General features: G+C 43.6%; 2 protein-coding genes across 19 annotated transcripts in view; one reads left to right on the forward strand and one right to left on the reverse strand.

Annotated features, from left to right (window-relative positions):
- SLC31A1 (solute carrier family 31 member 1) overlaps positions 1 to 3,811 on the reverse strand; it is a 28,543-nt gene extending 24,732 nt beyond the window's left edge. For 2 of the 11 annotated variants that reach the window (XM_074891023.1, XM_074891029.1), the window contains exons 1-2: positions 2,432 to 3,363; positions 1,667 to 1,810 (exon numbers count right to left, since the gene is read on the reverse strand). In XM_074891023.1, coding sequence (XP_074747124.1) covers positions 1,667 to 1,681 — 15 coding nt within the window. In that variant the 5' untranslated portion in view covers positions 1,682 to 1,810; positions 2,432 to 3,363. Of the gene's footprint in view, positions 1 to 1,666; positions 2,396 to 2,431; positions 3,364 to 3,534; positions 3,592 to 3,692 lie in introns of those variants that run through there. The other 9 variants (XM_074891028.1, XM_074891030.1, XM_074891024.1 and 6 more) reach the window with 8 other exon arrangements.
- The window catches only part of FKBP15 (FKBP prolyl isomerase family member 15), a 28,012-nt gene continuing 15,127 nt past the window's right edge, over positions 3,708 to 16,592 (forward strand). For 4 of the 8 annotated variants that reach the window (XR_012631818.1, XM_074891011.1, XM_074891013.1 and 1 more), the window contains exons 1-14: positions 3,708 to 3,833; positions 5,372 to 5,481; positions 5,795 to 5,885; positions 6,520 to 6,589; positions 7,881 to 7,955; positions 8,952 to 9,050; positions 9,515 to 9,664; positions 10,629 to 10,697; positions 12,039 to 12,182; positions 12,615 to 12,760; positions 13,511 to 13,559; positions 14,240 to 14,359; positions 14,622 to 14,721; positions 15,472 to 15,575. Coding sequence is in view for 7 of the 8 variants with exons in the window: in XM_074891011.1 (XP_074747112.1) it covers positions 3,781 to 3,833; positions 5,372 to 5,481; positions 5,795 to 5,885; positions 6,520 to 6,589; positions 7,881 to 7,955; positions 8,952 to 9,050; positions 9,515 to 9,664; positions 10,629 to 10,697; positions 12,039 to 12,182; positions 12,615 to 12,760; positions 13,511 to 13,559; positions 14,240 to 14,359; positions 14,622 to 14,721; positions 15,472 to 15,575 (1,380 nt within the window). In the remaining variant the exon portion in view is untranslated. Of the gene's footprint in view, positions 3,939 to 5,371; positions 5,482 to 5,794; positions 5,886 to 6,519; positions 6,590 to 7,880; positions 7,956 to 8,951; positions 9,051 to 9,514; positions 9,665 to 10,628; positions 10,698 to 12,038; positions 12,183 to 12,614; positions 12,761 to 13,510; positions 13,560 to 14,239; positions 14,360 to 14,621; positions 14,722 to 15,471; positions 15,576 to 16,592 lie in introns of all 8 variants that reach the window. The other 4 variants (XM_074891012.1, XM_074891017.1, XM_074891014.1 and 1 more) reach the window with 3 other exon arrangements.

Here is a 16,592-nt window from a genome sequence, read left to right on the forward strand (position 1 = left end):
GGAACATTTCCAGAAAATTAGATTGAAACAAAAGGCAATGGAGTAGATTAACTAAGATTGGATTTCCCAGAGAAAAGCAACATAAACCAGACTGAGTCTTTTTCATCTTTCCCTAAGAAAAAATTGCCAAGACTCCCAGTGATTTCCTGGCAGACTTTCAGAGAAGTTCATGCTGGCAATTTGCTTCAGCTCAACTTCACAAAATTCTGATGCAGATTACTGCTTTCAGGGTGACCTTCGGCCAAGTGTGGAGAAGGCAGGTCTGCAGAGGCATGAGATCTTCCTGTTGGGTAGAGGGGTCTTTACAGAAAATACAGAAACCAAAAAGGAAAGGAGAAAATATTACATTTTAGTTCAAAGAACAAAAAGTTCTGTCTTCTCTCTGACCTAATGTCTGATTGGAAACCAAGATAGCTGAAAGGAAGCTCCTTAGTGCCCTGACTCAAAACTCACTGTGTGAACACGGTAGATCTTCTCATCTACTTGCACTAGAAGACTGTTAAAAATCAGTATTCTCAGCGCCTCCCCTTCTCAAGCATTAAGCTTTTGTTTGGGGATAGAGTGTCTCACTAATCTAAAACTTGAAGTTACACCATAAAGGGGTGAGAGAAGAATCCTCCCAAACCTCTTTTCTAAAAAGGAAAAAAAAAAAAACACAAACCTTCTAATGTTCTTGTCCTTGCACTATTGCAAGTCAGAGTAAGTGGCAGGGACTATACCTTTACAACACAAAAAAGCAAACATGCACAAAGCTTATTGGAAAGCTTATTTAATTCCTCCTCTCTACTGGCAGAAATTATTCTAATTCTCAGCCTAGTTAAAAAACTGCTCTAGATTAGAAATCTCATACGAAATTAAAATAATTCTCTGTAACTTCCAACAAGCAGCAAAATCTCAGTAGAAAACAGCCATACAAAATTTCTCAGTCCTCAGTACAAAGTTGTGTGGGAACCTGCAACTCTTGCTAGTTTTATTCTTTTCAATCTTTTTTTTTTTCAGTGACAGTGGGGGAGTAGAAGAAGAAAAAACCTGCTTACTCCAAAAATATTTGTCTTTGTAGCAAAAAGCATCACTTCAATTTTGTACTGTGCAGCAGGGCAGTCCCAGTCAGCTTCACCATGTTCACAGTTATGAAGCCAACATGCATGTAAATAGCAATATTTACACATCACTTCCAGTGTCCCCTTTTTAATGAAGGATAGAAAAAAAGTAATGCATGATCCAAAGCTTGGTGAAAGCCTCAGGAAATATTACATCATCAATTATATGAATTGGGACCATTAAATTGAACACTAACTTACCCTATACATCACATATTGTTACTCATGAAAAATACTGCAAAACCTTTATTTACCTCAGGGTCAAGCAGAGGCAAGTTAAGATCAAACGCATTAAAAGTGAATTTAATAAATACTTGCAAAGAGAGTTTAATCCACCTTTGCACAAAATGCCATACTACTAAGCATTCTGAAGCTTGGAATTTGAGCACAAACGGGAAAAATTGGTCTGTGACTGGGAACTCATGTGGAGCCACAAGCCCGCTGCAAACTCAAATGCAGGAGTGGGCTATGAACAAAGCTTAAATAAAAAAAATGACAAGTGGCTAAGACAGGGCTTAGATGTGATGCTTGCCATAGTGCCACAGTCTGTACTCCGAGCTACCTACCCACTTCACTGGCATTAAGACTTGCCAGCACTGGTCCCAGTGTGGGAAAGCACATCAGGTTCTCAGCTAAAAGGTTGTTCACAGGATGGGAATCCTTGATTGTACCAGAACAGTTATGTTTTTGCTTCCAAGTTAAACTTTGTCCTAAAAAAAAAGAAAAAAAGTTGGGTACAGGCATAACATTACCCGTACCTAAAAAAACCCTAAACTCAAGTGCAACACTAGGACTTAGCCATACAGGTCTTCACCATTTAAAATAACCAAAAATCTATCTTAACTGCCCACTTGATAGAAATACGGAAGGAGGCAAAGCAACAAACTATCTCTTCATCTACCCAACACAGGAACCACACCTCCTATTTGAAGTTAATGTCCACCTGCCACATCAAGATAGGAACAATCTGCTCCCATTAGGAATTTACATCAAATTATTGTATAATTATCATGTGTGTGCGTAGGTTTTATTAACAGAAACAAGGCTTCTGACCCCATGCAGGTTTCATTCTAAAATAATCACACATTCCACAATAAAAAAGCTACTTAATATTACCCCTAGTCTTTTCCCTTTAGAACTGAAATCACTGATATCCCAATCATGTTGCATTCTCACTGCAATAAAACACCCAAATTACTGCAAACACAGCACTAAAACAGACCTGGCAACTTTGTGCTCAGATTCAAACATCCTAAAAATAGCTATTATTACAAATTTCCAGTCAGTGCCAGAGTATACTCAAAGCCAGGAAGTTATTCAACCCTTATTACCATTTTGCTCTCCCCTGCAGTTGGTTTTGCTGCATTTCAACATCATCTGGTTCTGAAGTCCTGAATAAAGACAAGGCAGCGGGTCTCACAAAGCACCTAGAGATACCAGCTTCTCGAGGAGAAAAAAGCAACAAAAGGCGCATATTTCTCAAGCTACAAGGCAAAGATAGAAAATTGCTTGACGAGGGCCAGCTCAGATGTTTTTAAAACCAATATACTCTTCTGATGCTAAGAAGAAAGGGTGTTACGCAGCAGTTGTCGCCTCTTGGTAACTGAGAAGTAGGAGAACCAAATCTGGAGCCTGCCAGCACCCATGTGTCCCTAACCTTCCTGCTGCGAGAGCCTACCACAGGTCACATAATCACCTCGGTTGGAAAAGCCCTTGAAGCTCCTCCAGTCCAACCATGAACCTCACCCTGACCGTTCCCAACTCCACCAGATCCCTCAGCGCTGGGTCAACCCGACTCTTCAACCCCTCCAGGGATGGGGACTCCCCCCCTGCCCTGGGCAGCCCATTCCAACGCCCAACAACCCCTTCTGCAAAGAAATGCTTCCTAATATCTAGGTCTGCAGGGTCACTACCAAGCGGCACAAGCAGAGCAATGAAACCACCCTTTGGCAAAGCCAAACCACCCCATGGAGACAGGCCGGCCACGAGCCCCTGAGGGGTGACGGCTTCCCCTCGGGGCACCTCCACCGCAAGGGCGGCCCATGGCGACCCAGGGCGCGCAGCCGTCACCTTGGGAGCAAACACGCTCCCGCTCGCAAAGCCAGGCCGGCGGCTCCACCGGGAGCCCCTGCCGGGGAGCCGCTGCGGGGGTGCTTCCCGCACGATCACCGGGCTCCCCTGCCGCGCTGCCCGGGAAAGGCGCCGCCGAGGCCCGCTGCTCCCCTAGGCCGCGGGCCGGCCCGGGGCTGCCTGTCCCCTCAGATACCCCCGCGGTGACCCGGCCGCTGACAGGCCGCCCCGGCCGCCTCACGCCCGGCCCGAGGCCCCCGCGGCCCGCCAAGGGCATCCGGGAGGCGGCGGCGGCGGCCGCGGGCCCGCTCAGGCGCGGGGGGCGGGGGGGCGCGAGGCCACCCTGATCCGGTACGTCACTCACCAGGCGACCGCCACGAGACCGGGGCTCCTCTGCCCCGCCAGCCCCGCGCCGTGAGCCCCGCCCCCGTCAAGCCACGCCCCCACGACGTGCCCGCTAAGCCCCGCCCCGCGCGCCTTCCCTTCCTCTTCCCTCCTTTCCTTCCCCTCCCCTCCCCGTACCGGTCCTGTCCCGCCGCGGCCGGAAAGCGCTTCGCTGCCGGGCAACGTGTTTACGACATCGCGGGACGGCGGTGGCGGCTCCGTGACCATGTTCGGGGCGGCGGAGGAGGACGACGCGGATTTCCTGTCCCCCGCCAGCGGGTGAGCGGCCGGTGGAGCACAGCCGGGCCACCCCTCCCCGCTGCTGTGAGGGGGCGGCGGCGCGGGCAGGCCGCGGGGCAGTGGCCCCGGTGAAGCCCCTTTGCGGTGAGGCTCGGGGCCCGCGCGGGCGGGGCTGCCGCCACTCCCCCCCACTGCCCCCCCGCGCCGCGCAGCCCGGGGCTGGGCCTCGCTGCTGCCCGGTGAGCGGCGGGCGGGCCCACGGCCTGCGGGGCCCTGCGGAGCCCTCCCCGGTGCCGGCAGGGCCCTGCCGCCGGCCGGGCGGCCCCGCGGGGTCTTCTCCGATCAGCGAAACCCCCTAGCGGGGGTCGGACCCGGAGCGCGGAGCGGACCTCCGTGCCTGGGTCTAGTCCCCGGTGTGTGCCCCCTTCTCCTGTCCCGCTTCGGTGGGGGCGGAGGGGCAGCTCGGTGCCCCCGGGCAGGGGCTGGTTGTCGGTGCGGGCCCCTCGGTGTGCCCGGCGGGGCGGGAGGCAGGCGGGCCCGGGGACAGGGACTCCGGGGTCTGAGTCCGCCTGCCTGGAGCCCCGGGCGGGGTTTTTCTTCGTGAGCTCTTCAGAAGGAGAAGGGGACCGGCTGAGAGAAATCGGAGGTTTTCGCTTAAATAGGGTGTAAGTGGGAGGTCTTGAAAACGCCAGTTTGGGGGATTTTTAAGCCGGGATGGGTACTTCAAGCGTGTTCAGCAGTTTTCAGTTTTTGTTGATATCATTTTAATGTGTAGCGCACTCAATTCTTCTAACGTTGTGTAACTTGTTGCCACTTGAAGATTCCTCAGCAGTTGTAATTTCAGCTGTGCTCTTTCATCACCCTCTTCAAGGAGCTTCTGTTTAACAAATCTTGTAAACTAGACCTCTCGCTTTTTAGCAAATGGTTATTTTTTTTAAAGCATCTCGTGTAAAATGCTGCAGATCCACCGACAGTGGTGTTGTCCTTTGTGGATTCTGCTTCATAGTTTGAATTACTCACTTGTCCTGTGATGCCAGGAGTAGGTGAGCTTAAATGGGCTTAAAGCAGTAAAACTGCAAACAACGTATCTTGTTAAACATATCACGTTAAACCTTCTGCCCTTAGACAGGAGAGTATCTGTCATTTTAAGACTTAATGGAAGAATGTGTTTCCTGGACATTTCAAGAAGAAAAAGTCTAGTGCTGACTGGTGACTTCCCTGCTGTCGTGCAGTTTTTTCAGTGTTGTATCAATCAGCTACTTCATATGAGGGTAGTCTTAGTTAATGCTTTAAAGTAACTTGTTTTTTTGGTGTAGTTTCAGTCCTCATTTGTTCCTTACAGTAGCTTTTGAGGAAGTGAAACACAATTGTAGCACTTACCCCAGCCTTTTCATCTAAAAGTTCTGCTTATTCAAAATTAAATGGTTAATTAGAATAGAGCTGCTTAATGTGCATCCCTTTGTTTATTTCTAAAGTGATGCTAAACACTTTATATTTGATACAACTTGCAATTAATGGTGTTCATTACCTATAAAGCCCGTGTAAAGTAAAGTAAAACAGTTTATTTCTCTTTCTAGTGCCAGATTGGCCTCTCTCTTTGGTTTGGATCAAACAGTCTCAAGCCATGGGAATGAATTCTTCCAGTACACCGCACCGAAGCAGCCTAAGAAGGGTCAAATGGCAGCTGGTAAGTAACTGGGCTTGAGCGTGGGGAAAAACTTTGCAGTGTGTGTCTTTCTGGGAGTCTGAAGGTCTCTGAAGAACAGCAGTGCAAATAATTCACTTATTTTTCTTGAATGATATGATCCTCTAGAGCCTCCCTATACCTGTTTACTCTGGTGGCCTTTGGTGTCTTTGGAACATCACTCTTTCTTTTTTAATCCTCTTCTGGAGTTATTTTTTTCCTGGGGGAAAGGATGTGTCGTGGCATTGTCAGTGGCCTGTGCATGTGGCAGTTCTGTATCACTGACAGGTATTCATTCCTGCTTTTTATTCTCCAGCAGGTCAGGCAGCCCAGAAGGCTCCTGTGGCCCCTGCAGCTTCAGGAGCACCATCAGTGTTCGTGGCCACTGCGGTTCATGCTTATCGATAGTAAGTGCAGTGGTGGTTTCCTGCATGACCTGTTAGAGTCTGTGTCTCTGGGAGCTTAAGACCTAATCATTAGAGGGAAGATATTTTTGGATGAGTGGGAAGAGACTATTGCTTATAGGCATGTGTCTGCACGGTAGAAAAGTACAAGTTGATTCAAGTTTCTGCTCAGAAAAAAACGTTTCAGTTACTGTGCCAGTTCTGGGTTATGCAGTTGTCAAATAAATAGCAAATTCTGGATTTGGCTGTTACAGGGAGCTGCATCCTGGGGTGCTGGGCCTGACATTTGCACTGTTAAAAGGCAAAAAACTTAAAACTCTGTGAGATGCTCATGTCTCATAAATTCCCTCATGGAGAACCCAGGCATGAGCATAGAGTGACAGCAGTAAAATTCTCTGTCCATTTGACGCTGCCATCATTTGCACTGGATCTGTGAAAAGAGCAGTCTTCAACTCAAAACTCCATGTAATCTGTGGGCAAGCAAGAAAGTTGTAATGTCTTTAAGCTAAGAAAGGCTCCCTAACATTTTAGGCATGAGGAAAGGGACCTGAACTCTAAAGAAGAAAAACTCATCAACAGTAAAGAGAAATTTGAGGCAGGGATAGTTCTGCAGCTGAATATCTCGCTTGTCTTCCAGTACAAATGGGCAGTACTTGAAGCAAGGCAAGTATGGAGCAGCTGTAGTGGGGAACCATGCTACTAAAGAGGTGAGAAACACTTCACTTCTTTAACATTTTCATGCCAAGAGTGCACTGGTATGAGGCAGTGTTTCTCTGAGCTCACCAGAATGTCTTTGCTGTTGATGTTGGAGGTCTTAGTTCTGCTGCTGTTTACGCCTTCCTGCTCTCCTGGCTCTTCTTATGGCTCAGCCATTTCACTTGGTGACATCTTTCTTCTCTGCAATCCATGAGTTTGTAAGATCTCTTACAACTTGTGACTGAAATATTTTGCAGTGTTTCAGGCACTGCCCCTAGAAAATGTTTATGGAAGTGATTTTGATAGTTATTCAGAACGTCTTTGACAACTGGATCACAATCTGTACGTGTGAAAATCAATATAAAGCAAAATTTTGTCTAGTAGTACCAAGATGCTTTGCTTAAGTTTTGTTATTTGGTGTCAAATATCTCTTCTTCCCAAGCACTCCTCTAAGAATGCGGCACTGGAATGCCCAGTAGATTGGTGTGTTCAAAAGATAGTTTGGATATTCCTATCTGTCCTTGATGTCGGTATTTATGGTGTTTCCTATCCCCCAGTTCATGTTGTCTCACTAAGTTGCTTCTGCTTTGACAAGAACAAAAAAAAAAGTAGCTTGGTAAACTAATTCCTGAGTCACTGATCTGAGAAGTGTTCAAGTGTGGCCTTCCTGGGGGAGCTGGGAAGGACAGGACTAGCAGAAGGAAGCTAACGTGGCCTTTCTCAGGCTGCCTCTGTAATATCACAGCCTGCCCGCTGGGAACAGTTAGCAGATTACTCCCAGTTCACCACCTGGCTGTGCTGAGTGCAGGTACATAAAGGAAAGCTCTCTTCCTTAGTAGATCGTGTCTAGTAGAGCCAAATATGTCAATATCGTGTTGTATCTGCATTGTTTAGTGCTTGGAAATATCTCTCCAACTTATGATTACTCAATCTGTTACATTGTTTTATGCCTGTATGCTGTGAATTGTGAGTTTTATGTATCGAAGGTTTAGTGCACCATCTTCTTATGTAGTAACTGCGAAAAATGTGGAATTAAAGCATCTTGCTTATTGTAAAATAATTAGTTTGAATTGTTTGATTCCTATAGCTAAATAAAGCTTACATATTTTCAAGAGGTTTTTAATAGGCATTACAAAACTGTGTTAAGTATTTTTGCTGTGAAAAATGCTGCTGCAAGGTGTATTTGACAAATAAATACTGTAATCTTAGGCTCAGAATTTGACAAAGCACACTAGAACTGAAGACGTTTTGAGTTTTTGCTTTTTGTTCTTTTTCCCCTGCCCAATTCCTTGTGGAATCCAGTACAGGATCCTCCTTTACATCAGTCAGCAGCAACAGATCACAGCTGCAAGGATCCATCCAGGCTTTGTACTCACGGTAAGACTCTGGATTAGAAAAGCATTCAGTGGTCTGTATTGTTTACAGCGAGCAGAAGTTGACTCTGAAATGCTTTCTTAAATCCTAGTTTATAGCCTTTGAGATCAGACATCTGACTGGCACAGCAAGAGGTGTCACAGGGACTGGGAGCACTGTTCTGCTGCTCCTCCTAACGTGTTGCTCAAGAGACTTGCAGCTGCCTTTTGCGGAACACTTCATCAGTAGATTTCATAACACAAGTTTGTACGCTGTAGGAGGTGTATTATTACCTCTAGATCACAGAGGAGTTGTTTTGAGTTTTGCAGCCCTACAATGGATAGTAACAAAACAAAATTCCTTTTGCTATTAATTTGTAGTTAATACTGAGAGAATACAACTGAGCAAGCAGAAGGAAATGATAGCAAGGGAAGTTTTCTCTCTGAAATTTGACACTCAGCATTTTCCTGCTGATGAGAACTATTTGGAGCATTGTAAGTCATAAAATGGGCTCTCAGGAAGTTCTATTTTCTGCCAGTTTTACAGAACATTGGTGTGTTGATTTGTTGCTCCTAGCTTGTCATCAGGTGACACAAAATTTCTTGTTTTGATAGATAGACATTTTACCCTGAAACAGTAGAATCTCAGTCCAAATTTCTGACCAGGATGCTAGCTTGCTCTTTAGTTTTATAAGTGCATGTTGAAAGAGTGGGTTATATAGTCATAGAGCCTACCTTCAAAGAAACGTGAAAACTTTCACCACCTTGTGAAAGCTGCAGCTTCTATGAAGAACTTAATATTTGCTAAAGTATTTGAGTTATAATAATTCTTCCATGATAATGAGCACATAAATAAAAGATAATTTCTGCATTCTGAACTTGGGCAGTAATACAGCAGGATTCTTCCTCTGCCTCTGCTTAATTTCAGTAGCTCTTATTTTAAGATTTTTGGATGTGAATTTTTTTTTTAGCTGAATGCATCTTTTAATGTATAACATAGGATTGATTTCCTTTCCCACAGGTTCAACCCAACAATTACAGTACGTTCTATGATGATCAGAGACAAAACTGGTCCATCATGTTTGAGTCGGAAAAGGCAGCAATGGATTTCAGTAAACAGGTAACTACTTACTCTGTGCAAGGCATGACTTGTTGCCCTGTTTAGAACAACAGGCAAACCAAGATGTATCTCTGAGAGCACCTTATCGCTGAAAGGTTCTAAGTCAGTTATATTTTTTCATTGAAGTTCAGCTTTGAGTATCTGCATGACCGTGAGGCAGGTCTGCAATGAGCCTGCCTGAGTTTTGTTCATTAGATACAAGCCTCTTTGAGGCAGGGAGCCTCTCACTTCTGATGGGAATTTTGATCAAGATTCTCAAGTACTGTAACAGCAGTGGTTTTGTAGAGCAGAGGGAATTTACTCAGCAAAATTCAGCCCAAGGAAACATGGAATGCTTTGTAAGTGCATCTATAACCTGGGCTTGATCAGTACAGTAACAAATGCATCAAATCTGTAATAAGTCATAGTGGAACTTGCCAGTCTGTTTTAACAGCCAGAGGCACTGATAGGCTTTTCTTCTGCAGGTGTGCATTGCCAAATGCAACAGCTCCCCAGTGCTCGATTCAGTGCTCTACCAGGATCTCCTTCTTGGAGAAGGGCAGGGAGTAGAAGGAGGAGACTCTCTGGAGATAGCCTATACGGGCTGGCTGTTCCAGAACAACGGGCTTGGACAGGTAAAGACATTCCTGCCACCTCCTAAATCTAAGTGAGTGTGACAGTTGCTGGAAGGAACCTGCCGCATCTAGCATAGTATTGGTGCTGATGTTAAAGGTATTTTTTCAGTCACTTATGGCACCATAAGTGAAGTCGTGTTACCTATAGAATAATAAGGGATTCCATTACTCTTCAGGAGGAGGTGATTGAAATACTTTTAACTTTCATAGGCACTCTCACACAGTAATATTAGTGAAAATGGTGAGAAGGGACAATGAAGGTAGCTGTGCTCCTTTGGAAGCAGCTTGAGGAGGTGATAAGAAGGGCCTTGTCTGACATAAAGTGCATTTCCAAATACTAAAAGAATGAGATCGCTTTTACATCCTCTACAGCTGCGTCCAATCCAGTTTGCTAATAAAAGAAATACTTTAATGTTTCAAAGCATTACCTTTAAAGCACTTCTACTGGTTTTACTGTTGGCAAAATTCACGACAAAGGGTTTTGCATTTGCACCCATCTGCAGTTGACTCTTTTTGCTGTAAAACAATTTTTTGTTTTTTGTTGATCTGCCTGGCATGCTTCTCGCTATGTACCAATGGGACATAGCAGAGCTTATTTCTAACCTCCTGAAAGAGTTGTTCAGCTGCGTATGTCTTAGTTTAATGTACAAAACTTCTAGACAGTTGTTTGCTCAATATAAATCTGTCATGTAGTGTTTTACTTTGCCCGATCCTGTCCTGACTATCAAGCTCAAAGCAGTTTTAAACTCTGAGTCTCCAGCTACCATTCACTTTAAGAAACTGTACTGTGCAATGGACTAGAAGCTGTAGACATGCTCTGTCTTACGTCTGTTGAGAATTAATTTTGGAAGTAGCAGTATCACATAAGAGACTGTAGGAGTTTATGGAATGTGTAAAGTAGCGTTCAGAATCTTGAAACAGATGGGAAATCCATGTATTTTGTGTTTGTTCTTCAACTCTCCAGGTGTTTGATTCAAATGTTAACAAAGACAAGCTGTTGCGGCTGAAGCTGGGATCTGGAAAGGTCATCAAGGTAGAACTTCTGGCACTTTCATTATAATAACTGAAGTCTTAGAGCTTTGAATTACTGAAAATCTTGTTCAGGATTCATGCATGCTATCTGATTGTCATGTTTCATTTGATAGGAAACACTCTGTAACAGTGACTGATATTTTTTTCTTCATAATTGGCACAGCATAGCCCAGTCTCCTTTTCAATAGCAGTGTTAGAAAGAAGTTGTTGTCCTGTTTGGTAAAAAGGAAGCTTCCTGTCTTCAAGAACTGGGTTTTTCAGAGTGGTGTTTTTGTCTTTGTTTTTCTGAAAGTCACTTAATCTATGACCCTGTTCTCTAGGAACCCTATTTTTGAAGGAGGATTTTAATGTCAGAAGTTCAGATTCCTCCCCACTCATTGTGGCTCAGAAGCAGAGCATCAGATAGCTCTGATACAACACCTGGGAGAAGGGCATGGGAGGGTGAGGACAACTGTCAAGTTTTAGGATGATCTAGTAAAAAATAGTACTACTGCCTAGAATGGTTTTACCCTCTAACTCAAATCATGAGGGTTTTGGCTGTGTAATAATTTTTCAGTCCAGGTGATATGATACTCCCTTATATTATTCCATAAAATCTGGTTGTGAATCAGAGATGCTCCTGTTCAAGTCACTTCCATTATCTGAGTAATTCATATATGACCCATTACAAGTTGTCCTTTATTGAAGATTATTTGTCTACTTTATTTGTTTTAATGTGTATCTTCTTATTAATGTTGCCTCCTGTTAAAGGCCGGCATCCATTTGACAGTTTGCATTGTTCTAACTTCACTACAACTGTTTTCTGTGGGTGCTTTGTAAATCTAACCATAGCGATTTGGAAGTGATCTCTCAATGATATGGAGTCCTGCTCTTTCCCTGAATGCTGAGAGGGGTCACCACTGTGTGCCCTGCAAGCCACCTGCAACTGCAGAATTTGTGCACACAGCACAGCATGCAGTTCTTTTCTCCAGGATATCTGTGTGATCTGTGATAGCTGCTTAAGTTACAGTATTTAAAACTTGAAACAGATTTCTGGAACCATACGGAGACCTGGAAGCCTCCAGCCTTCGTGCTCGAGATTGCTGTATCCAATTGCATTATGAACATGTTGGGAGCTGTGTCTTTATTCTTAAGTTAATGTTGCGATTTATAACTGGCCACTACAATTCATTGTAAGACAAAGGTTTAGTGCTGCAGACTGAAAATGAATAGGATTTTACAAGAATCTCCTATAACTGGTGCCTGAAGGTGTCTTAGTCAGTGTAATTAAAAGAAACTGTAATGTCACTGATCAAACTGTTTTTTTTTTTTTTCTCTTTTGTTGTGTCTCTGAAAACCACAGGGATGGGAAGAAGGAATGATGGGGATGAAGAAGGGAGGGCGAAGATATCTCATCATTCCGCCAGCATGGGCCTACGGGGCTCAGGGAGTGGCTGGCCGTGTCCCTCCAGACTCTACTTTAGTTTTTGAGGTTGAAGTTAGGCGGGTGAGTGTCTCCTGCCAAGTGTTTGTTTTGCATCTGCTTTGTGGCTGTTGGGTGGCAGTGTCTGTCTGCAAGGTGAAAACCTGTTGGCATAAGAACTACAGCTCAGAAACTGTTATAAACCATATACCTCAGGAAGATACATATCTTTAATTTACAAAAAAAACTCCCAAAACCCAACAACACAAAACCAAAATCCTAAACCCAAAAAATCCCTCTAGGCTGCTTACTGAGCTATGTCTGTTCTAACTGTCTTGGGATCTTTTCGTTGTCTCAGTGAGGAATGACAGGATGTAAAGACTCAGCTTCTCCAGTTGTGAATCAGTTGTATGCTTTTACTTGAGGTGCGTGATCTTGACAAAGGAGTAGTCATCAGAAATAATCAAATTGCTGAAAACTTGGGAACCCATCTTTTTTTCTTACGTGCTTTTTAAGGTGAAGTTGGTAAAGGAATGCTCTGGTTCAGATGGACAGAGTGTTAGTTCAAGGGATTCTCCTGCACCTTCTCCAGTACCCAATGCAGATGGCTTCTCTGCAGACACTGGTTTATTGCCTCCATCTACGATACCTCCAAAGCCTGGGTAAGAAGCAGCACAGCTAAAACAACTTGGTGTATTAAAAGATGGCGACATTCATAAACATGTGGCACAATGCTGCATTAACACATCGTGTGGTAAATGTGGGTCCCCTGTGTGCCAGCCTAGTGCTGTCAGTGCAGGGCAATGCTTGCTACCAAGAGTTGCAGGAGATCTTCTGCTTGAATACTGACTTCCGGATTTAACGAAATCGATGTGGGCACAGATGCAAGAAGTAATTCCTCTGTAGCATTACTGAGCTCTAGTGTGATTAAGCTGTACAGGCACTTCTCATCTCAGGTGGCAGTATAGTCATAAGCTGGTCTTGGGTCATGGCTGATTTGTTTAATTGCAAATTTTACATTGTCATTTGTTTCTTAATTTAACTAAATGGGTCAGTCACCCTTTTTGGGGAGTTCAAGTTTAAGTGCTCTTTTTGTTGCCATATGTAGTTTGTTATTGGAAGTGGTTAAAATTGTTTGAAGCAGAACGTGGTCATTACAGCAATCAACAAAAATCATCCTTCTGTAACCAGCTGTTCCACAGCCATGGAACTTGCCCATAATGATGTTCGGAAATCTGCAGATAATGTTGCAAAGAATCTTCCAAAAGTAAGCTAAAAGAATGTTCGTGATACAAGAAAATGGCTTTCCTAGGCGAGATGTATTTGACAGTATTTAGAAATGCAGAATATTGGATCTTGAATTTCAGTTTTGTTACTCTCTGATATCAGTATACACCTATTTGGCTTTTCAGGGAGCCAGCTGTTCGGGCCAAGTCAAACTCCATCAGTGAACAGCTAGCAGTAAGTGTTGTTTTTTCCTAACTAATTTGAAGCCTTCAGTAGGGAAGCTTGGTTGGTTTCACCTCTGCATTTGGTTATTGCTGAAGATAAAGTGAATGTCATGCAAGCAAGACACTCTTAAATGTTCGCCTTACTAACAGCAGATTAGGGCCTTGTTTCTGAAGGGATTAGCAGAACAGGGGGAACCTCAGTCCCAGTTCCTGCTCTTCCATACAAAATTACCTTGACCTTGTGGATACTCACAAGGCTAGTTGTTGTCTTGGATAAATGGACAAATTTTAAATGGATAACAAAGAGTACTTGGGACATTCAGTATAAGTTTATATACCTACATGAGAAGAAGACTTTTTGCATGTGCCTCAGGGTAGAAAAAGCTGCTAAGCAGCTTCCTCAACACATTTTCTTCTTGTTGCTGTGTTTTGTGCAGGAATGGATTTTTTTTTTTACGTAGTGACAGCAATGTCATCCCAGAAGGAGAGTATATAAAGCAAGCCAGATTAACAAATCCTCAGTGTCATCTTGTGTGCTTGAAAAACAGTTTTTCAGAGTCATTGAAAAATTGAAAGAACCAGAATTAAGGCAGTAATTTAGAAGAGTCTAATCCTGACAGATGTGTCTGTAATATCTGAAAAGCCTGGGCTGAGAGACAAAGGAAGAGTAACTGCAAACATTTCTTTTAGAATCCAGATGTAGCAAAGGCAAAGCTAATTTCTCGGATGGCTAAAATGGGACAGCCCATGCTGCCTTTCCTTGCCGGGACAGCAGGTAGTCAACTTGACTCCAGTGACTCGGAAATAGAGGTACATCACCAATCACATAAATGTGACTTTTTTTTTTTTTTGATGCTTTTTCTATAGTGTGAATTCCTTAAAGTGGAGTCCGCAGCAATAGCTCTCACTTTGTACAGGGCAAGCATACTCTGTGGCAAAAGGGTTTAACAATTCCCCTGTTCCTATCTAGTTCAGTTGGGTTAATTGGGTAATACCTAGTCTCAAGTGATCTTGGGTTCAAACTGTTTGCTCGTTCTTTAGCATGCCTTGTAATACGCAGAAATGTTTTTAGGATCCAAATACACTGAGAGGGACAGCACAGCCAGTGGCTTCATCTTCAGTGAGACCATCACAACCAGCTCATGCAGTACTGCCCACAGTGTCCACACAAGGTAATGTGCTGGTGAGCCTGGGCTTGGTATGGAGAGATTTCACTTATTTGCAGGTTTCAAGTACAAGGGCTCTACGAATAAAGGATTCCCTTCAGGAACTGAAATGGGAACTGATAGCTTCTAATAAGGTTTGCTGATCCAAAGATCCATAGATAGACTAATTCATAAAGCACAAGACTGAAGACCTTGGAGTATGTCTTTGTTGTGAGCTTGTGCACACATTAGTTACCACAATGCATGAGCTGCTCTGTCATCGTGTGTGCTGGGTGGCTCTGAGATTTCTAGGACATGTGACTTGTAAATGCAACGGTTAAAAATCCTTTCCCAGTGAACAAAAATTTTTTTGTTTGAAAACGATGGAAGTAAGATTGATGGGCATCAGAGGGCTGGCAGCTCTGGAGTGGGCTTGACTTGTCTTCCCATGATGGAATACTAGTGTCAGCTGCTGGTCAGCTGAGCAGTCTTTAGAGTCAGTCTGAATAACATCTTGTGTCAGTAAACTTCAGAGCTACCTTTGTTTGAATGAAAAGAGGTTGTCTAAATGTAGCTAGAAGTGGAATTTCTGTGAAAGATTACTCTTTTCTTGACCTTTTATCACTTGCTTGACTGGATTTAATTTTCACAAGGCTGCAGACAGGCTTATGTTAATTTTTGCCTATTTAGTGACGTTTTTTTTGCCATTTCCCACTGGATGAGGTAAATTATTTCTAGCTACTTTATGGCATGCTGAATTTCTTTCTTCCTTTTCAGTACCTCAAGGATCTGGTTCTACACCCCCAGTATCTTCTGCTGCTTTAATACCTGCAACAATCCAACCCCATTCAGCTCTGCCTGGAGGAGCACAGGGCTTTCAGGTACCAAAATGAAATGAAGGACAAAATTGGCACTTCTGTCCTTTCTCATAAGTCTTACTGTCTTGTCCGTTGCTGGGAGCAAGGACTTTGTAGCAGCATGTAAGGATGAGAGTCCCAGGCTGTTTCCTGTGACTGTTCTTTGGCATTTTCAGGTTTCTGTCACGTGCCTCTTGGAATGTAATCAAAAAGGGCTAATTTTCTGTTTGCTGATGGCTTCTTAAAGTTGAACTAAGAGTTAACCAGACTTGAATGTCTGCTTTTCTAATGGATAAAATAAAAACTTCCCAGTACTTCTAGAGCAGGTGAAAAGAAAAGCATTTTAGGTTGGAATTTTTCTTGCTCAGCGTCTGTTTTTTCTGTGAGAGCTCATTTGCACACTTAATGTGTTTGTGAGTCATGGGTTTTCATCCAGCAAAAGAAAAGTCCTTTTAAAAGGCTTGTGGTGCTGCTGGTGTAAAGTGATGCCACGTGCTTGCTAACAAGGAAACTTTGGGGGCTAAACACACAATGTATTTTCCACATCAGGTAGCAAAGACTTAGTACAAAACTATTGTACAAACACTTCTGTAAAATCTAAACCCAAGCTTTTTGCTGTCTGCTTTCTGTAGTTATTTTCACTTATCCTGTTTTCTGGAGCTTTTGGAAATCAGTGGCATAGGTGCACTGTTTATTTTTAAAGCATTCAGGCAGAGGAAGAAAACATCTGATATTAATAAAACCACTATGTTTAAAAAAAGGCCAAAAAAAACAAACCACAAAACAAAAAAATGGAAACCCAAAACCTCACCAAAAAAACCCCCACACAAAACCCAAAACTGGTGTGGCACTACGTTCCTTTGGCTTTGCATTTTCCTGGTGTTGAAAATGAGGAAGGTGTGGCAAGTAACAAGATAAGCTTTTCTGTTTGTTGAAATAGAAACTAGTCATTTAAAGTGAAGTTTTAATCTGACAGTGATTTGGATATATTGTTTTGAAAATTTGACTCCGATGTCTCGAGTTCTTCTAGCTACTTTGCCT

The sequence above is a fragment of the Strix uralensis genome, chromosome 21 (assembly GCF_047716275.1).
Source record: "Strix uralensis isolate ZFMK-TIS-50842 chromosome 21, bStrUra1, whole genome shotgun sequence".
Classification (NCBI taxonomy): Eukaryota; Metazoa; Chordata; class Aves; order Strigiformes; family Strigidae; genus Strix; species Strix uralensis.